At 37.1% G+C, this 24,626-nt stretch overlaps 2 protein-coding genes across 5 annotated transcripts; one reads left to right on the plus strand and one right to left on the minus strand.

The window, feature by feature from the left end:
* The first annotated feature begins 1,415 nt into the window (after window positions 1–1,415).
* On the plus strand, window positions 1,416–14,503 carry LOC112508790 (acetyl-CoA carboxylase 1-like). 4 transcript variants are annotated; one of them, XM_025113543.1, is made up of 33 exons: window positions 1,416–1,554; window positions 1,658–1,758; window positions 2,432–2,826; window positions 3,143–3,349; window positions 3,436–3,597; window positions 3,768–3,860; window positions 3,947–4,042; window positions 4,143–4,316; window positions 4,566–4,659; window positions 5,076–5,263; window positions 5,354–5,404; window positions 5,490–5,529; window positions 5,713–5,837; window positions 6,060–6,176; window positions 6,266–6,340; window positions 6,421–6,477; window positions 6,553–6,657; window positions 6,997–7,083; window positions 7,359–7,550; window positions 8,084–8,272; window positions 8,392–8,502; window positions 8,595–8,681; window positions 8,776–8,952; window positions 9,104–9,181; window positions 9,258–9,380; window positions 9,481–9,750; window positions 9,877–10,205; window positions 10,422–10,659; window positions 10,812–11,161; window positions 11,497–11,713; window positions 11,799–11,975; window positions 12,059–14,179; window positions 14,252–14,503. In XM_025113543.1, exons 3-33 carry the CDS (start codon window positions 2,452–2,454, stop codon window positions 14,306–14,308), a joined length of 6,762 nt encoding a protein of 2,253 aa, XP_024969311.1. In that variant the 5' UTR covers window positions 1,416–1,554; window positions 1,658–1,758; window positions 2,432–2,451; the 3' UTR covers window positions 14,309–14,503. The 4 variants fall into 4 exon arrangements, with proteins under 4 accessions (XP_024969311.1, XP_024969314.1, XP_024969312.1 ...); XM_025113546.1 differs by having other exon boundaries at window positions 11,500–11,713; XM_025113544.1 differs by having other exon boundaries at window positions 1,666–1,758.
* Window positions 14,504–15,382: 879 nt separating this feature from the next.
* LOC112509537 (sulfate transporter 1.3-like) lies at window positions 15,383–23,314 on the minus strand. The gene is made up of 14 exons (XM_025114540.1): window positions 23,222–23,314; window positions 18,496–18,829; window positions 18,350–18,398; window positions 18,070–18,277; window positions 17,823–17,997; window positions 17,675–17,740; window positions 17,316–17,429; window positions 17,116–17,232; window positions 16,905–17,031; window positions 16,553–16,839; window positions 16,278–16,468; window positions 16,049–16,134; window positions 15,881–15,957; window positions 15,383–15,790 (listed from the first exon to the last, which is right to left on the minus strand). Exons 2-14 carry the CDS (start codon window positions 18,790–18,792, stop codon window positions 15,647–15,649), a joined length of 1,938 nt encoding a protein of 645 aa, XP_024970308.1. The 5' UTR covers window positions 18,793–18,829; window positions 23,222–23,314; the 3' UTR covers window positions 15,383–15,646.
* Window positions 23,315–24,626: the final 1,312 nt, after the last annotated feature.

Here is a 24,626-nt window from a genome sequence, read left to right on the forward strand (position 1 = left end):
AAATCTTATCTTATAAAACCAGTGGAACTTCAAAATCGTTAAAATTCATGGCTCCCGCCGCATTGCGCGGGTACACAACTAGTGATGAAAAATTGGGTAGTTTTGTAAACTCGAGTTTTCATCTGGAAGGAAAGTTTTAGGAGGAAACTTATGATTTTTTTTTTGTTTCATTTTATTTCTCTCCTAAAAAAGTTTCGTGAACAAGAGTTTTTATATTACTTTTATTCTTTGTCCCTCGCTTTCCTTTCCTTTCCTTTCCTTTGTAAAATGTTTTTTGTTAGGGATTTTTTTTTTCAAATGTTGACATCATTTGACTATAAGAAGCAAAAATATGGACATTTTCCACAAAACCATAATTGGTCTATTAGTTGTTTCGTTACTTTTTCTATGTGCGGTCATGTGTTCGAGTTTTTTATTGCAATTTTTTCAGGAACATAATAAATCTGAAATTAAAAGCAAAAACTAAGAAAATGATCTAAAAACATGATTCGTACCCGTGCCTAGGGTTGGAAAGTCATGCAAACCAACGCTACCACAAAAAATTTGTGTTGTCATTGTAGTTTAAAAATTATACACGGCTGCACAAAACAAAATGATACGGTGCCGTCTTTTACCACCTATAATTTTTTACATTGCGACGAAGGAGCAAAACACTTACCCATGCCAACATATGTTATAGAGTGGGTCCGTCCCTTCATGTCCAAGCTAGTTTATGCGCATCTCAACAAATTCCATTGGACCCTGAAGATAACAGTTAGAAAAATCTCCAGTTATCCCAAAATTAAACTCGAACTGACAACCTATAGAGAGAAACCTTAACTTAAACTTAAGCTTTTGATATATAGGGTTGGGTTCACGTGAAACCAAATGATCTAATCCAAAGGTTGGGAATTGATCTTACGGGTCTCACGAAAAACCATTGATCTCACGTGAACCCAACCCTTGATATATAAATGTAAAGATGTAACGATGTTTAGTAATTACTAAAGTCACAAAGGACATCTTTAGAGTCAAAACATTAAGCTCATTACATACATTCATTTAACCATAAACGAATATATTACTTTAATAACAATATTTAAGAAATAGAATAAAACGTCTTTTCTTATTTAAATAAGGTTGAAAGATAGATTAAATTTGAAGGTCGTTTTGATATGGTTGTCTCTGGATTGACCAATAAATTAAATATATATGTAAAATAATATTTTAGTGTTTTTTTAAAAGTTTTTAAAGAATAAAATTGAATTTTGTGTCGTGGTTTTTGAAATAAAAAATAAATACGTAAAAGAAACATATAGATGTAGATGTGGTTCGTCACGTGCCTCATCTTGGACCCCCTCGACCTCCATTTATGCACCTTTAAGGCGCCTCACCAAAAACCAACCAAACAAACCAAACCCCCAACCAAACCACACTTAATTCCACCCCTTCTCTACAACTACTCGCATCTCTCCCTGACCAGATTTCCGCCATTTCAATTCATGCTTTTCACTCTTCACAAACACCTTCAAACCCAAATTTCTGTTTGCTTAAACGATTGGACTCTTCTCTACGGTTAGTCTTTCTCACCCCTAAATGTTGCCAATATTTGAATTTTTGGGGTTTAGTAAATTCTTTTGTTTTTTCAAATGGGTTTTCTGAGTTTTATGGATTTTAGTTGTGAAGAGCTAGTTTGAGATGAAGATTTAGTGTGTGAAGATTGAATCTCTGTAACTGGGTATCTGTCATTTCATCCTCTCGAACCTGATTTCCACTCTGGTATGCTGTTTAATTGACTTCAATTCTGTTGCTTCTGTTAATGTTCTTGTATATTGGAATTTCGTTTCTTGAAGGATCTTTGATGAATTCAGTTGGGTTACATTTCTTTGCTGGGCTTTACAGTGATCAACTGGATTTCACGCGACCTATTTGATTAAATTATATATTCTTATATCAGAAAATCTAGTTTGGGACTAGGGTTAATACAGAGCATTGAAAAATAGTTCCTGCACTTTGACCCTTGTGATCTCACGGATCACTTGTAGATTGGATCAGTGTTGGTAGCTTAAGAATCCCACATCAAACTCTGAAACGTCAAACATAAGAATTTTCAAATTCAAATTGATTTCCATTTTCTTATTTTTTGAGCACCAAAGTTTGATAACTTTGCAATACTTCATACATAGTTTAATGGAGTTTTGTATTTTTCCTCCAAAATCGAAGATTTCATATGGTTTTTGAGTCGGATATAGCCTGTTTGACCTGCAAAAGTTCATTGTCAACTTCTATCTTTTTCTGGATTGGAGTGAATACAAAGCATAGGTGTACTAAGCTACAAAAAATTCACATGTGAATTTGGTTCAGCAAACGTAGAATTAACTGATAGTTATTTAAAAAACTGGGTTGTTTGACCTGAAAAGTCAAAGTAATGCTTGAATGATCTCATTGGCAGTGGTTTGAGGTGGTGTCATCATGTCAGAAGCTCAAAGGATGCGTCAAAATGGAAGTTTCAATCACGGTAATGGGTACTTAAATGGGGCAATTTCACTGAGGTCTCCTGCAACGAGATCTGCCATTGATGAATTTTGTAATGCACTCGGGGGAAAGAAGCCAATCCATAGTATTTTAATTGCAAACAATGGAATGGCGGCCGTTAAGTTTATTAGAAGTGTGAGGACATGGAGTTATGAAACGTTTGGTTCAGAGAAAGCGATTCTATTGGTAGCCATGGCTACTCCAGAGGATATGAGGATAAATGCTGAGCATATTAGAATTGCCGATCAATTTGTAGAAGTCCCGGGTGGTACAAACAATAACAACTATGCTAATGTGCAGCTTATTGTAGAGGTATGTAGGTTTTATTTATCAATCCTGATTCCTGCATTTGTAAATTATACAACTATCGACTGATTGACTTTATGAACCTTTCATACTTGGCTTTTTGTCGCAAATTAACTGTTGTTCTTCTTAAAATGTTGGAAAATGTTATAGTATGCAAGAAAACGAGATTTTGGACTAATCTTCGAAATGGAAATGCAAATGCAAATGCAAACAAAGAGCATTGTACTTGACACTTTTTCTCGTGAATTACTCATGTTGGACTAATTTTGATGATCAATATCAATTTCCTTCAAAATGGTGAATTTGCATTTAACGATTTCAGACAGCCGAGATAACACATGTCGATGCTGTTTGGCCCGGTTGGGGTCACGCATCCGAAATCCCTGAACTACCAGATGCATTGGAGGCAAAGGGCATTATATTTCTTGGGCCACCGGCTTTATCCATGGCGGCACTTGGAGATAAAATTGGTTCTTCTTTGATTGCACAAGCTGCTGACGTGCCAACACTTCCTTGGAGTGGTTCTCATGTAAGTTTTGCCCTTTTTTGTAGTCTTTTTAATACCTTTATAGCGATCTTTATGCCTCTTATTCTTTAAAAAAATGCATTTTATAGGTAAAAATTCCTCCGAATAGCTGTTTGGTTACAATTCCGGATGATATATATCGAAAAGCTTGTGTCCATACAACAGAAGAAGCAATTGCTAGTTGTCAAGTTGTCGGTTATCCAGCAATGATCAAGGCATCATGGGGTGGAGGTGGCAAAGGCATAAGAAAGGTGTGTTTCTTTACATTTGTAAATTACTTCCATTCTTGACCTTTTAAGAGTCAATAGATTAGTTTTTGACTTCAAAATCAATAATAAATTGTTTTGGATAGAGAAAATGAATCTTCCCCCCTCCATCTTAAAGCTTTTTATTAACACGAATTTTGTTATTGAAACTTTAGGTGCATAATGACGAAGAAGTCAAGGCGCTTTTTAAGCAAGTTCAGGGTGAGGTCCCTGGTTCCCCCATATTCATTATGAAAGTTGCTTCACAGGTCAGAGAATGTTCTAATTGCTATTAGATCCGTAATTTGCAACTTAAAACTTATCCTAACAGCATGTTATATCTTCTCGACAATAGAGCCGACATCTAGAGGTTCAGCTACTTTGTGATCAGCATGGCAACGTAGCAGCTTTACATAGTCGTGATTGCAGTGTTCAAAGGCGACATCAAAAGGTAGCCTGAGACTCGTATACCCCAAATTCATTTTTGTTATTGTGGACAAATTAGGTTTGATTCTTCTTGTTTTTAATCTGGGTTTTGTTTATTTCTCAAGATTATCGAGGAGGGGCCAATAACCATAGCTCCACCTGAAACAATAAAGAAGCTGGAGCAAGCGGCTAGAAGATTAGCCAAATCAGTGAATTATGTTGGAGCTGCCACCGTAGAGTATTTGTACAGTATGGAAACCGAGGATTATTACTTTTTGGAGCTCAACCCTCGTTTACAGGTGCGTGTGAACTCAATCCTATGATTTCCTGATTACGTAAAAGAGATGTTTCAAGTCTACTTCTTTAGATATTCTAGAATTTCTTGGACTCAAGCTCCTTAAACCAACCACTAAAACTAAGCTAGTAGGAGCCTGGCTTCTAACATGCATCATTTTATTTTCATTTTGTGGGTCCTATTTATGTCATATGCACCATCTCGGGGATTTTTTAATCTTGGCTTGATAGTCCTACGTTGAACTTTTTTTCAGGTTGAGCATCCTGTCACAGAGTGGATAGCGGAAATTAATCTACCTGCAGCACAAGTTGCAGTTGGAATGGGCATTCCTCTCTGGCAAATTCCAGGTAATCTATCAGAACTTATTCATAACTGAAAGGGGTAGTTGAATTTTTGTACCATTATACTTTACTTTTCTCTACAAACTAACCATCGTGACAATGCTAAAAAACACCATAATTTTCAAAAAATAGCGGCTTTGGACAAAATGTGGAAATGTAAGTGCAAGAATGGACAATGCACTTGGCAGTTCTTGTTCAAATTCACTCATTTTTGCAAGAAAGATGGATCCTTTCTAGATGTATAATCACTCTTGGAAGCTAGTGTCTTTTTGGTATTTTTGCAATCAAAAGGCAAGTCCAGTGGTTTGAAAAGTTAATCCACTAGGTCAATGCTGGTTTCTATTTACGGTTTTCATTTAAAGCTATTTTCTATTTACACTTTTCTTTTCTAAGTGCTCTTATATTCATGCCTTCTTGGTTAGAAATAAGACGGTTCTACGGAATGGAAAACAGTGGAGGCTACGACGCTTGGAGGAGAACATCAGAACTTGCAACCCCGTTCGACTTTGATAAGGCAGAGTCAACTAGACCAAAGGGTCATTGTGTTGCTGTACGTGTAACAAGTGAAGATCCGGATGATGGTTTTAAGCCCACTAGTGGGAAAGTTCAGGTTTGAGAATGGATTATTCTGATAACGTACCCTGAAAAGAAATAAATTCTATGCATGCTTTAACATTTTGATTTGAATTACACTTTTTAGGAGCTAAGTTTTAAAAGCAAACCAAATGTGTGGGCGTACTTTTCTGTCAAGGTATGCTGGTTTTCAAATTATATTTTGATATTACTTCTTGATTGTGAAACTAGATTTTTGATTGCGAACACCTTGAAAATTGCAGTCAGGAGGAGGCATTCATGAATTCTCAGATTCTCAATTTGGTAAGAAGCAGCTTCATAAACTATTGTGAACTGAATCTTGTTTTGTTTTCTAAATGTTCGAATAGGCAATCATTAGCCAAGTTGACTTTACAAGATTCTTTCTAAAATATGCAATATGTATATGTATATGTGCGTTAACTGGTGCCAAAAAGCTCATGTTTTTTATGTTTGTATATACCTCAGGTCATGTTTTCGCATTTGGAGAGTCTAGAACATTGGCTATTGCAAATATGGTTCTTGGGCTGAAGGAAATTCAAATTCGTGGTGAAATTCGTACTAATGTTGATTATACAATTGATCTATTACATGTGAGCATTTTGGGAGTTCAAAATACAATCTTTTTGAATTTATTCAATTTAACCAATTGCTTTAATGGGATAGAAGGGGAGAGCCATGGAGCAATTAACAAGGCTACTCCTTCATGAGTGGGTTTGATTTCATATCCTCTCAAAAACGAGGAGCTGTAGTGTATTACGTTTGCCTGTTACTAAAATCAGATGGAATTTGATATATGTAAAATGCTATTGCAGGCTCCAGATTATAGAGAAAACAGAATACATACAGGTTGGTTAGACAGCAGAATCGCGATGCGGGTTAGAGCAGAAAGGCCCCCTTGGTATCTTTCTGTAGTCGGGGGAGCTCTTTACGTTAGTACCCTTATACTATCATCTTTCGGTTTCTATATTCGTCATCTTTTCAAGTACTTTCACTTACCACTCAATTTTGTCAACCTCAGAAAGCCGCTGCTAGAAGTGCAGCCATGGTCTCGGACTATGTTGGTTATCTTGAAAAGGGGCAAATCCCTCCTAAGGTACCATGCGTTTGACCATTTTAAAATTCGGTTAAATTTCGTTAAGTAAGCTTTACTGATTGGCATTCCTCTACTTGCAGCACATATCATTGGTCAACTCCCAAGTTTCTTTAAACATTGAAGGCAGCAGATACACAGTAAGTAACAACATAAATAGCTACTGTCCTTGGATTTCTTTGATCTTCGTCTGATTCATGCATTTTTTTCCTTAGATTGATATGGTAAAAAGAGGGCCAGGAAGTTATAGGTTGAGGATGAATCAATCTGAGGTTGAAGCAGAGATACATACGCTACGTGACGGGGGTTTATTGATGCAGGTAGGCAAATCATATGTTCCATTTATTGTCTATTCAGTTTATTTTGTCAATTTGGGAATCATATTGAGAATCGCTATAATAATTTAATGAATCATTAAGCATTAAAACTACATTTTTTAGTTACTTGCTATATTTAACAGAATCACACGCGGTGGTGAATTGCCAATACAACTGCGATTCAGAGTGGATTATTTGTTTATGGGATACATAGTTTGCTTCACGAATCGAATCAAAAGATACGGTTTTTGACAACTATGCATATCTCTTACATGTAATTACACATTCTTGTGTTATAAGTCCGTAACATATAATTTATGATTGGTTGATTCAATATTGTAGTTGGATGGGAATAGTCATATTATATATGCAGAGGAAGAAGCGGCTGGTACTCGCCTTTTGATTGATGGAAGAACTTGCTTGCTTCAGGTGCCGACAACCTCCTTAACCTTTCTATTAAAGTATGTCCCAAAATAAGTGTCCACTTTCAAAAGCAAGTGGCTACTTTCCAATTCTACCCTTTGTTCTCGGATAGAGAAATTTGATATTCCCTCTATTATTAAGGGTAAATTTGTCATTTAGTTAATTAAAAAGTTTAATAATTACACATTTCTAAACTGTCTTTTTCATTGTGGACATTCATTTCGGTATCAAGGAAATATTATGTATGATTTTGCTGCTAAATTTGAATTACTTCTTTCTAGAATGATCATGATCCTTCCAAGTTGGTGGCGGAAACACCCTGCAAGCTTCTACGATACTTAGTCTCAGATGGTAGCCATGTTGATGCTGACACACCTTATGCTGAGGTCGAGGTTATGAAGATGTGTATGCCTCTTCTTTCACCAGCTTCTGGAGTCATACACTTTAAGCTGTCCGAAGGTCAAGCAATGCAGGTTAGCCTTTCCACATTTTTTACCCAAAATAACACCCTCCATCTAAATTACATAAGCCAATTGATTTTTAATGTATTGATAATGATTTACTGTCGTTCTATTTAACATCCGAGAAAAATCCGATAAGTTCACATCTTTTCTTGATTATTTGTTTTACAAATAAACTTTTTGAACCATCGTGCTCGGCCTCTCATTGCAACCTAATCATTGTTCTTGTGAAAATTCCACAAACAATATAGATTGTGAAAATGAGCAATTTTGTACAAATTATGGAATCATACTTGACACCTTTTGTCCAATATTGCTCATTCTTGCAAATATTTTTTTTTGCAAGCAAGATGGTTTGGTTGCAACGGGAAGCCAAGTACGATAGGTAGAGAAGTCGAATAACTCTAAAATTTCTCACAGCATCAGTTTTAGCCAACTTAACGGGTGTTGTTAAAAATCGAATTTCAGTTGTAATAGCTCAAAAATTTTCAATAAAATCTACCACAATGTATTTATACTGAGTAAGAAAATTCTTCATTTTATAGGCTGGCGAACTTATAGCAAGGCTTGATCTTGACGATCCATCAGCTGTAAGAAAAGCAGAGCCTTTTCATGGGAGCTTTCCTGTTCTTGGCCCTCCAACTGCAATATCGGACAAGGTTCATCAGAAATGTGCGGCAACTCTAAGTGCTGCTCGGATGATTCTTGCAGGCTATGATCACGACATTGATGACGTAAGTTTAAGATCCCATGTGAATTTTTCTTGATCAACTTATCACAACTTTATCCTTCAAAGATTAACATGTCTCTAATTTTTTGGTATATAGTTAACAAGTTTAATCTTTGATTGTAGGTTGTGCAAAACCTGCTCCGTTGTCTAGATAGTCCTGAGCTCCCTTTCCTTCAATGGCAAGAATGCTTTGCGGTTCTAGCAAACCGACTTCCTAAAGATCTAAGATACAAGGCAAATTCACATCTGCTATTATTATCTTCCTTTTCTGTCAAAATTCAGCGTTGGAACATATCTTTCTAATTCAGTATATTTTGTATATTCAGTTGGAATCAAAGTTTAAGGAGTACGAAGGGATTTCTAACCAACAAACCATCGACTTCCCTGCCAAAGTTTTAAGGAGCATTCTAGAAGTTAGTTTGTGATCAATAGTTGTCTTTATGAATTCCTTTTTCATATTTAAAATATGTAATTTATTCGTACGATGCTTTTGTAATGTTTTGGCAGACCCACCTCGGATCTTGCTCAGGAAAGGAAAAAGGCGCCCAAGAAAGGCTCATTGAGCCGTTAATGAGTCTTGTTAAGTCATATGAAGGTGGTAGAGAGAGTCATGCACGTGGGATTGTTCAAGCTCTTTTTGAAGAGTATTTATCCGTTGAAGAGTTATTTAGCGACAACATTCAGGTGAATTATATATATAATATATATAGTACAGATTTGAGATCACGTGAGACCAGCCTGTTTTCGTGAGACCACTTTTTTACACTTGAAAATTCATACACACACACACACTTATATATATATATATATTAAAATTAAAGCTTTTCCTTTTCAGGCTGATGTAATCGAACGACTTCGACTGCAATACAAGAAAGATCTCTTGAGGGTTGTTGACATCGTGCTTTCTCATCAGGTATACTTGGTCTTTTTTGGTTCCTTTTTCCACTTTTTATGTTTAATTTAAATGACCAACAGTCAAGAGCACACAGGGTGTTAGGAGTAAAAACAAGCTGATACTACGACTGATGGAGCATTTGGTGTATCCTAATCCGGCTGCTTATAGGGATAAGCTTATAAGGTTTTCTATACTCAACCACTTGAATTATTCTGAGGTCAGAATTGTCATTTAACATACTCATACAAGTTTGATCTTTCCCCAAACTGTTTATTTTATTGCCAAACTAATTTGCGCTTCTTGATTATCATTTATAGTTAGCGTTGAAGGCAAGTCAATTGCTAGAACAGACCAGACTAAGTGAGCTTCGTTCAAGCATTGCTAGAAGTCTTTCTGAGTTAGAGATGTTCACTGAAGAAGGTGAAAATATGGATACCCCTAAGAGGAAGAGTGCCATTAACGAAAGGATGGAGGATATCGTGAGCGCTCCACTGGCAGTCGAAGATGCCCTTGTCGGTCTTTTTGACCATATTGATCACACCCTTCAAAGGCGTGTTGTTGAGACCTATGTTCGAAGACTATATCAGGTAGGATTGATTTCCTAATCGAAACAAAATAGAGTCCCATTCTGTAAGCAGAGTCCAAATTTGCTATTTCAGTGTCAATTTTGCATTTCTAATTCTACTGACCAAACACTTCGTATCTGTTATCAGCCGTATCTTGCAAAGGGGAGTGTTAGAATGCAGTGGCACAGATCTGGTCTTATTGCTTCGTGGCAGTTCATGGAAGGGCATATTGAGGAAGCGAATACCTCCGACTATGAAATGACCGAACAGCCCTTGGTTGACAAGAAATGGGGAGCTATGGTTATTATAAAATCTCTGCAATTTTTGCCCGATGTAATAAGTGCTGCTCTTAAAGAAACAACTCATAACTCTCATGGCACAAGTCAAAATGGGTTCGCTGATCCTAGTAACCATGGTAATATGATGCATATTGCATTGGCCGGGATCAACAACCAGATGAGTTTGCTTCAAGATAGGTATGTGATAGTTCACAAATAAAAGCCTCTCTACTCTTTGAGGTAGAGGTCAGGTATGCGTACATCTTACCCCTCCCAGACCCCACCTCCGGGTACTCTCTGGGGTCGAGGCCAAGTCCGTGTACACCCCCCACCCCTGGGGACCCCACCTCTAGGTGGGATATACTGGATTCGTTTGGTTTAACTGAATGATGTTTGGTTAATGATAAACTGCAGTGGTGATGAGGATCAGGCTCAAGAGAGAGTCAACCGGTTAGCAAAAATACTGAAAGATAAAGAAGTAAGTTCGAGTCTAAAAAACGCAGGGTATGGAGTTATCAGCTGTATAATACAGAGAGATGAAGGGAGAGGCCCAATGAGGCACTCGTTTCATTGGTCGGAAGAGAATCATTACTACGTTGAAGAGCCACTTTTGCGTCACCTAGAGCCTCCATTGTCGATCTACCTTGAACTGGTTTGTACTCATAAGACCCTTCATTGTGTTCTAATTCATCCTAATATGGAACATTCCGCTTTAATGGCCGTTTTAGCTATAATTTGCCGTAAAGTTATTGTGAAAATGCAACCCAAGCATATTTTAAGTATTGTAAACCTTTTGTTGTTCAGGACAAACTTAAGGAGTATGAGCATATAAAGTACACTCCATCACGTGATCGGCAATGGCACATGTATACCGTTGAAGCTAAGCCACTTCCGATTCAGAGAATGTTTCTTAGAACGCTTGTTAGGCAACCAACAAAGGAATGGTTCTCAGGATACCAAGGTTCCGACATTGCAGGCCCGGAGTCTCAATGGACTTTGTCTTTTACATCAAGGAGCATCTTGAGATCGTTGGTGACAGCTATGGAGGAGCTCGAACTTCATGTTCATAACGCTACTGTCAAGTCTGACCATGCTCATATGTACCTCTATATATTGAAGGAACAACAACTAGATGATCTTATTCCATACTCGAGGTAAGTATTGCCGTTCTCTTCAATGGCCTGATCCTGGTTAAACTTAGGCCATGTTTGGCAACCGTATGCTAGCTTATATTTTCAGCTTATTGAAAAAGCCCCTTTTGGTTAGCCATACTCTAGCTTTTTGAAATACTATTTCAAGTGGCGTTTCAATAATCTCCAGGGGCTTTATTCCACTTTGTTTCAATTCTGCCCCTTATATTATTTACAAAGTCCTTTTAGGTCATTAAAACCTAGCTTATTAGCTAAAAACTAGCTTATCAACTAGTTTGCCAAACATAGCCTTAATAAGTAGATGTGTGGATCATTTTGTAACGCTCACAAGTTGTCAGCAGGAGAATAGATGTAGATGGCGGGAAAGAAGAAGCTGCAGTCGAGACACTTTTGGTGAAGTTGGCTTGCGAAATTCACACGTTGGTTGGTGTAAAGATGCACCGATTAGGCGTTTTTGAGTGGGAGGTGAAGCTTTGCATGGTCTCTTCTGGTCAAGCCAACGGTGCATGGAGGGTTGTGGTCACGAATGTCACTGGTCATACCTGCATTGTACATGTAAGTCCGTGAGTTACACATTTTCACGATCAAAGGGTATTCTAGACATTTCAACAACAAACCGATTGTTGCAATTTTCATTCAGGTGTATCGGGAACTGGAGGATTCTGGCAAACACAAGGTAGTCTATCACGCCACGTCTACACCAGGCCCTTTACATGGCGTACCCGTGAACACACCCTTTCAGCCTTTGGGATTACTTGATCAGAAACGTCTTTTAGCCAGGAAGAGCAATACTACTTACTGCTACGACTTTGGACTGGTGAACTTACCGTTTACTCCTTTCTAGTTTTGGATTGAATTGGAAGTAACAGAAACTTGAAAGTAATGAACTTGTATCTGCAGGCATTTGAGGCAGCTCTCGAGAAAGTCTGGTCATCGAGACTTCCGGCTGATAGCAGGCCCAAGGGGAAACTTGTAAACGTGACCGAGCTCGTGTTTGCTGACCAGAGAGGCTCATGGGGTACACCGCTGGTCCCTGTAAACCGCGAGCCGGCCCAGAACAATGTGGGTATGGTGGCGTGGACCATGGAGCTCTGCACTCCAGAGTTCCCTGATGGAAGGGTTATTTTGGTGGTTGCAAATGATGTTACGTTTAGAAACGGATCTTTTGGTCCTCTTGAGGATGCATTCTTTGAGGCCGTGACTGATCTCGCTTGCGCCAAGAAGCTGCCACTCATCTACTTGGCGGCAAACTCGGGGGCACGGATTGGGGCTGCCGAGGAGGTCAGATCTTGCTTTAAAATTGGGTGGTCTGATGAGTCGAACACTGATAGTGGGTTCCAGTATTTGTATCTAACACCCGAAGATTATGCTCGTATCAAATCGTCTGTAATAGCGCACGAAGTTTGTCTCTCGAGTGGTGAAGCAAGATGGATCATCGATACGATTGTGGGAAAAGAGGATGGATTAGGGGTTGAGAATTTGAGTGGGAGTGGGGCGATTGCTGGGGCATATTCAAAGGCTTACAAGGAAACTTTTACATTAACGTATGTGACGGGAAGAACGGTCGGTATAGGCGCATATCTTGCCCGTCTTGGAATGCGGTGCATACAGCGTCTCGATCAGCCAATTATCTTGACTGGATTTTCTGCGCTAAACAAGCTTTTGGGACGAGAGGTGTATAGCTCGCAAATGCAACTTGGTGGACCGAAAATTATGGCGACAAATGGTGTCGTTCATCTAACTGTCTCCGATGATCTCGAAGGCATCTCGGCTATCTTGAATTGGTTGAGCTTTGTTCCGCCTCATGTTGGTGGTCCGCTTCCTGTTTTGGCACCCGTGGATCCGCCCGAAAGGTCTGTTGAGTACCTACCTGAAAACTCATGTGATCCTCGGGCAGCCATTTGTGGGACCCCGGGCGGTAATGGTGAATGGTTAGGTGGGATTTTTGATCGAAACAGTTTTATCGAGACGTTGGAAGGTTGGGCGAGGACGGTGGTTACCGGTCGTGCGAAACTTGGCGGGATTCCGGTCGGAATCGTTGCAGTCGAGACACAAACGATGATGCAAGTTATACCCGCGGATCCCGGTCAGCTTGATTCACACGAACGGGTAGTCCCACAAGCCGGACAGGTTTGGTTCCCGGATTCCGCGAGTAAGACGGCTCAGGCGTTGATGGATTTCAACCGAGAAGAGCTCCCGCTTTTCATCATGGCAAACTGGCGAGGCTTTTCCGCTGGTCAACGAGACCTTTTCGAAGGGATTTTACAAGCGGGATCGACGATTGTAGAGAATCTTAGAACGTATAATCAGCCGGTTTTCGTTTACATCCCGAAAACCGGCGAGCTGCGAGGCGGTGCATGGGTGGTTGTCGACAGTCGAATCAACTCGGATCATATAGAAATGTATGCAGAAACGACAGCCAAAGGAAACGTTCTCGAGCCTGAAGGGATGATCGAAATCAAGTTCCGAAACAAAGAGTTGTTAGACTGTATGAGTCGACTCGACCCACACCTTCGAAATCTGAAAGAAAAACTTCAAGAAACGAAGTACGATCAAACAATCGTCCAACAAATAAAATCCCGCGAGAAACAACTTCTACCCATCTACACTCAAATCGCTACCAAATTTGCCGAACTTCACGACACATCATTCCGAATGGCTGCAAAAGGTGTCGTGAAAGAGGTCGTCGACTGGAAAATTTCTCGGTTTTTCTTCTACAAAAGGCTACGTCGTAGGTTATCCGAGGCTTCTCTCATCAGTAGTGCACGAGATGCGGCTGGAGACACCCTTTCCTACAAGTCCGCTAACGACATGATCAAGAAATGGTTTTCCGACTCCAAAAGCGAAGATCTTTGGCTCAACGACGATGCTTTTTTCGCTTGGAAAGACGATCCCTCAAATTACAACGATAAGTTAGCCGAGCTTTGTGTGCAGAAGGTCTCGAACCAATTATCGAAGATGGGTAGTTCAGCGTCGGCTCTAAAAGCGTTACCACAGGGCCTGGCTGCACTTTTGCAAGAGGTAAACCATCATTTTTCTCGATTACTAGAACTCCGATTGTGTTGTAATGTTGTTTCGATTGTTATGATGCAGATGGATCCGGCGACCAAAAGTAAATTAATCGAAGAACTCCGGCGGGTAATCGAGTAGAATAATAAGGAATAATCAGATTCTTTGTTTATTTGCCGGCGACCGGAAAAGCACTTGAAGCAGTGTACATAAAAAATAGGTATTTATAAAGATATAGTTTGAGGGCAGTTTGCATATTCAGAATATTTATTTTTCTTCATAATTTGTAAGCTACAATCACATTAATTTCTATCATATCATGTATACACTATTGTTTATTTTTACTGTATAAACCGATCCAATTAGAACCGACCGTCGATGGTTGGATCCAATCCGACCCAATTCCATTAGATGGGATTAGATCGGTTATCCAATGTTAATTGGATTGGATAAGTTGGAAAAATCCAACGTCCAATTAATGATTGGATCGGTTCGGTTCGGTTCCCATCACATCTATATATCAGATGTCAATTGATGAACAACCCTAATATGTTTGATGATTAATTAATAACTTAAAGATTCAAAATGAGAAAGTTGAATGGTTTTTACGTACATCATATATTTACCGAGAATCATATGTTGAAACATTTGCTTTTCTTTTCCATCTTTTTCTTGTTCTGTTGTTTTCTCTTATTATGTTCGTGTTCTTCGGCTACTCTTTTCTTTTCTCGACGTTTCTTCTCTTCGTGTCGTTCTCTTTGCTTTTCAGCTTTCGCTTTTTGTTGCTTTCCTTTGATCTTCGCTTTTGTTTCTTTCTTCTTCTTTCTCTCGAGTTCTTCGCTTTTCTTCCGTTTATCCTTTTCGTGTTTCACTTTCTCTTTCATTCGCTTCTTCATCTTTGCCTTCTCTTTCCGTAGCAGTATCCGCTTGATGATGTCCAGACACATTTTTCGCTATGATTTCGTTCTCGAATGCAGATATATTTAAAGATAGATATATGCATTTTAAGATCCCTTGGCTTGTATGTAAACAGATAGTAGGCATCAACATTGGAACAAAGAGACAAGATTTGAGTTGAGTTTTCAAGGTAAATGGTAACACAAAAGGACAGTTTTCGGTATTTAGGTTCCATGATTCAGAAATACGCGAGGTTGATGATGACATTATATCTGATAAGAGCTATTAAAAACGCAAGACTTAGATTGCGACATCGTATGACACCGAACGAGAATATTTTCTTTCATATACCCTTCTCTTTGTATATATGAACTCGAACCGCAGTCGTTAGTCGTTACATCTATAAACAAAATCAAAACAGTATTACTGTCTTCGAAAATCTACAGAGATGTACTTTCACCATCTAATGTCCGATTTTTCGACTCTATCCCACAACTATAACGGACTCGTGTAGCCTTATTTCGGTACCATTTGAACTTTTTATCTGCGTAAATCTTTTTTCTACTTTCATCACGAAATAGATCAGACCTCGTGAACCATCTTCGGTGAACACGTGTGAACCGCGTCTGCAACGGTCAGAAAGATCTTGTTTTCGCCAATCAAGTCAGGGAAACCTGATGCGTATAGCTTGTCCAGCACACCTTGGCCCGGGTTCGCAAGAACAAGCTGTAGATCAATGGAGTTTTCTAACTTCTTTAGATCGGTCGAGTGCATTGTTGTGGAACATTTAGCAATTGGATAGAAGTTTTAGTTTACCTGAATCTCTCTCTTTTGCAGACTCCTGTGCAACTCTTCGAAGGCATGAATTCCGCTGGTGTCGATGTCGGTAACGGCTGCAACAAGCCAACAAGATATAAGACGAAAGATTGGAAAGACTGGAACCGGGAAAACAAGAACGGAATTGCAGGAAATCGAACTTCTTACGTGACATTTCAACTATCAAGAATTCAATCTTTGGTTGGTATGTTTCTTTTAGATTATCTTCTTCATCGGTTAGCCATCTCAATATCCTGCAAAAAGTCCTCGATTTAGAGCTTCTAAATCATCCAATGAAGGTTCCAATATATATCGAGAAGAAATAGTCAAAATCTAGCCGATATGGGACTCCAACACGTGTTCTTTAACAGTAAAAATTAATGAACAAAAATATTACCTTTCTTTGGTGTAGTTGGAGTTGGAGAAGTAGATAGCAGAATCAACTCTTACAATCAGAACACCAGGAACTTTAGTCGCTTCCGGGTATTGTCCGATGTTCCTGTACACGGTCGTCATTGGAATCTTTCCAAGGATCGCAGTTCGTGGTCTCGTAACTTGAAGAAGAATCTTAGCTAAAGATAAAGCAACCTATTTCAACAAAATAAAGATCACAACCCAGCTAAAAAGTCGCCCAAAACTTCAGAAAAAGGATCAAGATGGTGTGATCCTTACAGCAATCAAAAGACCAGTCTCGACCGATTTGAAAACCACGCCAAGAAACGCTCCCATACATGCCATGAAATCAAGTTTGTCGATTTTCCAGATCAAAATGGCAGCATCGAAATCGATCAGCCCAATGACAGCAGATATAATAATGGAAGATAGAATCGCATTGGGGGTGTACTCGAAAAGAGGAGTTAGAAATTTCACAGTCAAGAACACTACAAAAGACATCACAATGTTCGAAACTGCGGTTTGGCATCCTGCCATATAATTTACAGCTGATCGCGAGAACGAACCTGAAGAGGGTATAAACTATTAGCTTTAAAGACTTGAAATTTGAGTAATTTACAGAAAATCGTACCGGTTGCAACATAGCACGAAGTCATTGAGCCGATGACGTTCATAGTTCCGAGTGCCACCATTTCTTTGTTTCCATCTACTTGATAATCTTTCATCGAAGCAAACGTTCTCCCAATTGCAACAGCTTCCTGATAGATCAAGGAACAATCTTGGATGAAGTAACGAAACACAATATGATTCTTAAAAGACTGTTTTACGAGCTAGAAGTTAACCGTTAACGCTATCATGCCAGCCACTGCGCCGATTCTGAATCCTTTTAGTAGATTTTCACCGGAGAAATAGATTTTGTCAAGCGAAGGAGGGTTGATTCTTTTCTCAATCCGTCCCACCTGCCAAACGAAATTCGGGAATTAGTTTATGAAATTGAAAGCAGGTAATTAGTTGACATCGGATGTGGACATATTGTTCTTACGATTGCAACACCATCCTGTTTGGCATGGGTAATGTACACGAAAAAAGTCGATAGAACAACCGAGATCAATGGTGCAATTGCAGGCACCCAAAAGAGCTTCTTGTTCTTCTTTCCCTGTTTCACAATGGTGCAATATTTAGAACTAGTAGATCAAGATCATCAGAAATCAGTACAAAAATCTTGCTCTTTCTCCTTTTTCATATTTATGTCAAAATACACGTGGAACCCCTAGATTACCCTTCGAAAGAGCCCCTTAGGAGTGAAGGAGAAATGGTCCAAATCTAGCGAAGATGGGACTCTGACCGATAATCTTTCTTCAGATTTTTTGTTTTATGATTCGAGGAATGGTGACGACTTACAATGTACTTGGCGACAAGTAGGAACGTCAAAAAACTTGCTCCGATGACTATTGTCTGCCAGTTCCACTGCAAAATTCATTAAAGAGATCGTTAATATATAAGCTTCAGGAAAGCGTAGACGGCTGGCGATAATAAGTTACAAACTCACCCCGTGATGAACGGATCCAAAAACCGACTTCATTACTGATATGATATCAGTTTCCTTAGTGAAATGTTTAATGCCAAGAAATCCCTTGAGTTGTTGAAGGGCAATGGTGATGGCAGCTCCAGCCATAAAACCAACGACAGCAGCATGCGATAGGAAATCTATTAGAAACCCGAGTCTGGACCAGAAAATTATCGTTAGAAAAGTCTGTTTTCGATCAAATAAAAGAAAATTAATGTTTTTTGGATACCTGAGAACTCCAAGAGTAGCTTGAGTGATCCCAGCAAAGAATGTAGATGTAAATACAAGCCTAAGATATTCACTTTTTTCCTTATCTGGATCATATTCTTTCCGAAGAAGCGTACCCAACAACAAAGAGACCACGGCCACAGGTCCTATGGCTATATCTCGTGAGCTACCCATAAACGCGTAAATTAGAGGTGGAACAAAGCTCGAGTCTACACAAAATTCAAACAAGTTAGATATGGAGCGATTCGGACTATAAAACCAGTCTAGGAGAAAATGCTTACACAATCCATATTGTGGAGGTAAATTCGCAAGTTTTGAATACCCGATATCCTGTAATGAATTTACGCGTAGAAAATGATCAGATATAACTAGTTTGTGTTCCTAATTGTAATCATATAAGAATCTTGAATATCTAACTCTAATCTACCTGTGGAATACACAGACTAGCAATTGTTAGTCCAGCAATAAGATCACCTCTGAACTTTCTTAGATTATAGCTTCTTCCCCATTCAAGAATCGGGAAAACCGCTTGTAGACCAAGCACGATTTTTCTAGATTTTGGTTGATCTTTGAACGGTCGTAGAGGATCATCTGAGAAAAACGTTTCTTTCACCGTAGATTTGAACTCCTTCAAGAGACTTTGTTTCGGAGGGATGCCAACCTTATGTATGTAAGGTACATTCGGTCCATGACTATCGGAGGAAGTCAAACGTCTCGTATCCATTTCAAGACCCTTGTCGCGCGATGATCAACCAATTTAACTGTTTTTCACCAAAAATGAAATGAAGTCAATATCAGAAACACACAAATATATATCATCATCAACTTAATAGGGCCCAAAAGTGCATCATCATTTGGCATTACATACTGTAAATCAGAAGATCGAATCCATAAATCCCAGAAAATGCTTTCTAATTATGGAAAGCAAAGCGTAGATGGACATTGGGAAAGATGAGACTTCAAGATTATATATATGAGTTCTAATAACGACATTACAGGTCAAACTTTTGGATCTCAAAGAAAGAAAAGTCTACTATGATCTTCTTTGTAGAAACTCGAACTAAAATCATGTCTAATCTTTGACCAAGACTGATAGAAAATAAAACAGCACGAAAACAAAAATACGAATACCGACTGATTTTCTTCGTGGGATCGATACCCTTAACTCAAAACTGTGAAAGCAGCAATCCTGCAAAGTTTCTAATGATCATCATTGTTCATCAGAAAAGAAGAAGGAAAAACAAGAAGTTGGAGGGAAAACCAAAGTCTTTTGTTGTTAACTGGTCGTTAAGAGATAAACCGACGAAAATTGGCATTAAAATCATGTTAAGACGCCCTTTTGTGTGTCGACCATCGTAAGGCCACCGTAGCGCTATATGTTAAGAATTACGGTATAGATCAAGGAAGTTTTCTGTGTTGATCAACAAATATGGAAAGTGCTTAATGCTAATTACTTGTACTTAATAGATAATTCCCTCCAAATTATCTCATTCCAACACAATGAGAGAATTCGAGCTAAGTTCCTTCTTAGTTCATTGTTCTTCTATGGTCTCGGTTTTGATTTTTATGGACAAACAGTCGTATTCCGATGGTAGAAAATTAGCGGTTATGACGAAAACGATCATTATGTCTTGTGTTATTTGGTGATGAACTCAATGAATGTGATGGTTTGGTTGCATATGACACCAATCCAAACAGCTACCTGTCGAGTGTAGCTGTTTAATCTTGTTTGGTTTCTAAAAGATCGTTTTCATGATAATAATGATCTTTGAGGTATTATTTAATATCCATGAACAGTTCAAGCTCCCAAAAACGACTTTTGAACCACAAAAGTCAAAACATGGACCAAAATTATTGCATTTGTTTCAAAAAAATATTTGATAATATTGGTTCGTTTTGTACACTGGACAGAATATAACAGAGATTATATGCCTGCTTATTTTGAAACAAGTAAAAGGTCGTATGCATGCTTATCTATTTGAATTCGAAACCTTTAGTTCATGCAACCGGAAAAGTTTCAAAGTTTCGGTTGATGAGCATTGTGCGGAAATAATTTACGGCCTAACGGGAGTCGAAAAGGCGAATGTTAATTAATCGTTGTTCATCGATCAATTTGATATTAATTATAGAAATCTTACAGAAAATGGTATTTTGTTGGTATGTGGTTTGGAGTTTGATGCTAAATCCGGCAAGTTATACCATTAAGATACTAAAATTTATAAAAATAGGGCTTGTGATTGATACAAATTGGTGAAATTAATTAATAGAACAAATTCCATTTCTCAGCTCGGAGGATATAATTCCCTAATCTAAGGGTACTCGTGGAATTAATCGAGATATATCTTGATTTCAGTGTTTTATTTTATTCTCTTTTTGTGTTTGATATAATACGGTTTTATGTGTTTTTGAGAAAAAGATAATGTTTTTATTTTTAAATAAAATATAAATTTAAAAATGTATTAAAAATTGTTGAAAAAAATATATCGATATCATTATCAAATTAATCTATACTATATTATAAAACATTTGACAAAAACTTTTAAAAACCACTATTTATGCGTAAAGTACTGTTTATTAATGCATATAACTTAAAACTCAAGATTGCAAGTAGATTGTGCGTAAGTACAACTCATTAAAGCTCCATATCTGAATTCGTGTAACTAACTGCAGATAAACATAATCAAATACAGGATAAATATTTTATTTTAAATATACAAAATCTAAAATATAATTACGATAATCATTGAGTTCCAACATAATACTTAATTATTATCTTTATAAAATATTATATTATTGAACCAAAAATAAATTATTTCATTATTAAACTTAAATTAAATTATAATAAAAAAATAAATTAAATAAATTATATAAAAAATAAGAACTTTTAAATAATTGATTTGACATTAATATTGATATATTTTTTTTTCAAATTTTTATGATATATTCAAATTTATATTTTATTCAAAAATAAAATCATTATTGCTTTTCTTAAAAACAAATAAAATCGTATTATAACATCGACATAGACAAATAATAAAATAGAACATTAAAATTGAAATGTGTCTCGCTGCATTGCACGAGTACTTTTCTAGTCTTTTCAAAAGTTCTTGTGTTTTGGTATAATTAAGTATTATGTTAGAATTTAATGATTATCTTAATTATATTTAAAATGAGATGTTTATCCTGTATTTGATTATGTTTATCTGTAGTTAGTTACAAGAATTCAAAGATAGAGCTTTAATAAGTTGTACTTAAGCACAATCTACTTGAAATCTTGAATTTTAAGTAATATGCATCAATAAACAGTACTTCATGCATAAAAAGTAGTTTTTAAGAGTTTTCGCCAAATGCTTTATAATATAATATAGATAAGAGCAATTACAAGTTTAAATTTTTTGATTTTCGACTCTATGATTTATAATTTATTGTTATTTTCGTCTTTAAACTAATTCCTACTTTTAAAGTATAAGAGACCAAAACAATCAATTTTGATGGCTAAGAACACGTTACTTTAAATATAAGTGTACACTGTGCTACTAAAGTTGTATAGCGTGCAATGAAAACTGTAGGTAGGCCATACAACATGAAAGTTGTTCGTAATGCCACGAAAGTTATGCATTGATGGTTGTACATCATGCAGTCAAATTTGTACGCCATGCAATTAAAGTTGAACGCATCTAATGCTGTCAACGTTGTAACATTTCTTAATTTGGATTTGAGAATTTCCGTTCCGAGAAGAGGTATACGTGCCTTTCCAATCACTAATCCATCTCTTCACATCTAAATTTTCTTTACCATCTATCAGTTACTCGTTATATCATTCGTTAAGTTAACAGTATATAAATACACGTAAAAGTTTTCTAACATGAACAGTTATATTTAAATATTTTAAATGAATAAAATAACACGATAATTTGAATTAAATGGGCCCACAAGAGATTTTTATAGCTTCGAGAAATTGTACTTATTTTGAGCAAAGATGTGTTTGGCTTTTCCTAGATTCGTACACCATACCATACATATTGCTTCCATGACCACCATTCATAGTGGTTGTATCTCAATATATATGCCTACAAATGGTATGAAGGGTCCCCCTTACCTCAATACCATACACACTTAATTTGGTCAACTAAAATAAGGTACCCAATAAATGTAAGGGGTCGTTTATTAAACGCTTGTCCGGTAAGTACTTATTGGACAATTTTTTTTATCGGATGAACATGGCAATGGACAATAACTTATCCGGTAAGAGCGATGATAAGAACTAAGAGTCTTACCCGGTAAGTGAAGGTGACGATTCTTACCCGGGTAAGTGCTTACCAGGTAAATTTTTACATAAAATACGTTTTGATGTACTACAATCTTACCCGATAAAATAAATTACAGTGTTGATTCTTAACGGTATTCATTTAAGTAAACGGCCCCTAAGACATATTTGACCCATTCATAATTTGATTACAGTAAAATATACAAATATGCCACAAAAATCATTTGTTCCACATATATTTCATCCCTCGATTCCATTTTATGATGTGATATATTGGTCTATGTGCTTTATCTAAAAGAATAATTCAACTGTACAACAATTTTTAAATTTGCTTGTTTTTTACAATAAAAGATATTGATTTTGATCCAAAAACGCTTTCAAAGTCTTGTGTGTTTACTTATAATTAGTTGTAGTTAAATGAAAATAATTAAATCAATTTCCCAAAACTACCAAGGATCATGAATAAAAACTCGGCCTTAAATTCTTTCTTATAGGTTTCCTTATGAGATTAATCGAGAAAAAAAACCAAGTGAAAGTTATAAGCAATCAGAATCCGAATAAGGGGGATGTAAATCACAAGGGTGTTGTTTGATTGATTTGAGTTTGAGCTTCAAAGGTCAAAAGTGACAGAAGATTCCAGGTTCAAATCTAAGGAATAATAAAAAACCACAGAGATTTAAATGCGGTGACTCCGGACAGTGGTCGTTCTGAGATTAGTCGGGTTATCTAGATTAGGGGTTGTTTGTGAGGGTATCCTATGAGAACCCTAGAATTAGATATCCACCAAAGCACAACTGATGGTTCATGTGATCTCATATTTACAATAAAATAATCCATTAAAAGAAACCCTATTCAATGAACAAAGAAAAAGAGAATAATATTTTACCATTTATGAAAATCAAGCTCGAATCCCGTCCAGGTTCATCGCATATTTCTTTTCCCCAAATTCACTGTGATTTCTGAAGAAACTGTGTTCCACAAACCCTAAAAGCTAAATGGGAGTTGAAATTTATGGAGTCGATAGGATTTTTGTGTGTGGAAACAACAGATTTGGGGCCAATTGGATCGATCTGAAAACGTCAAAAAGCGAGGATGGTTCCATGGGTCAATGGTCTAAAAGTCTACGGAATTGATTGATGGAGACTCTGGAATGGTATCTGAGACAAATGTTAAAAGTGTATTTGCATGTGAAAAGAGCTCAAAATCCTTCTTTTTCAAAGACATAAGAATTTATCTTTCAATGACAAAGATTTCAAGAAATATAATTCACTCACCATTAAGATTAAGATGGTGTCTGATTGGTTTGAACTTGACTTTAAAGATCAAAAGTATCAAGAGGTCTCAGGTTCAAATCCAAGGAGGAATAAAAATCCCCTTGTGGCCACGGAGGTTCAAATGCGATGACTCCAGGCTATCTGCAAAGCAGGTGATCGTCTTGGGATTAATCGGCTCGCATAGCGGGTTGGATATCCAGGTTAATAAAAAAAAGAAATATAATTCACTTTCTACATTTATAAATTAATATTCCTTTCATATTTAAAATACTTGATTTTTTTTATTAAAAACAAAGCTATGTATCGTTGTCGAAGTTGTCGAAGTGGGTGGGTTTGTGCTTTTGTGGGGACTTGTTTGAGAAATTTCTGAAAATGGTCGAAGAAAAAATTGTAACTAAAAGACTAACGGAATTTTGTTTTCAAAGAAAATGAACAAGATAAAGAATTTGTCTTGCAATCTTATCATGCCCTAATATGAAAATGATAGAAAGACGGAATCCGAAGAAGAAGCCACGGTGAAAGATTTGTGTCATCTAATTACATGCCATCAGGTCAAAGAAAGTTCAAATGGCAATAAGTTTATACAAAGTTTTGCTTCAACAAATGGAAAAAGAAAGTAATACCAAATTGTTTGTTCAAAACATATCTCGGTTATTGATTTCGATTTTGTTTGAGTTGGTGATACGAGTCTGGTTGTCCTTTGAATGCCCTTTATTAATGTTTAGGTTTCAATTTATGTCAATTAAACCTTTTCTTTTAACCACAAAAGTGATGCCTGATTGGTTTGAGCTTGACTCCAAAGATCAAAAGTATCAAGAAGTCTCAGGTTCAAATCCAAGAAAAAATAAAAATCCCCTTATGGCCATGAAGGTTCAAATGCGGTAACTCCAGACTATCTGTAAAGCAGATGATTGTCCTGAAGAATATCCAGATTAATCAAAAAATTTATGTCATGTATTTGATTTCTTTTTGGTGGTGTTGGTGTGTATTATCTTTTAAATGTAAAATAAAACTTTT

This window comes from Cynara cardunculus (assembly GCF_001531365.2).
Source record: "Cynara cardunculus var. scolymus isolate 2C chromosome LG 3, CcrdV1, whole genome shotgun sequence".
Classification (NCBI taxonomy): domain Eukaryota; kingdom Viridiplantae; phylum Streptophyta; class Magnoliopsida; order Asterales; family Asteraceae; genus Cynara; species Cynara cardunculus.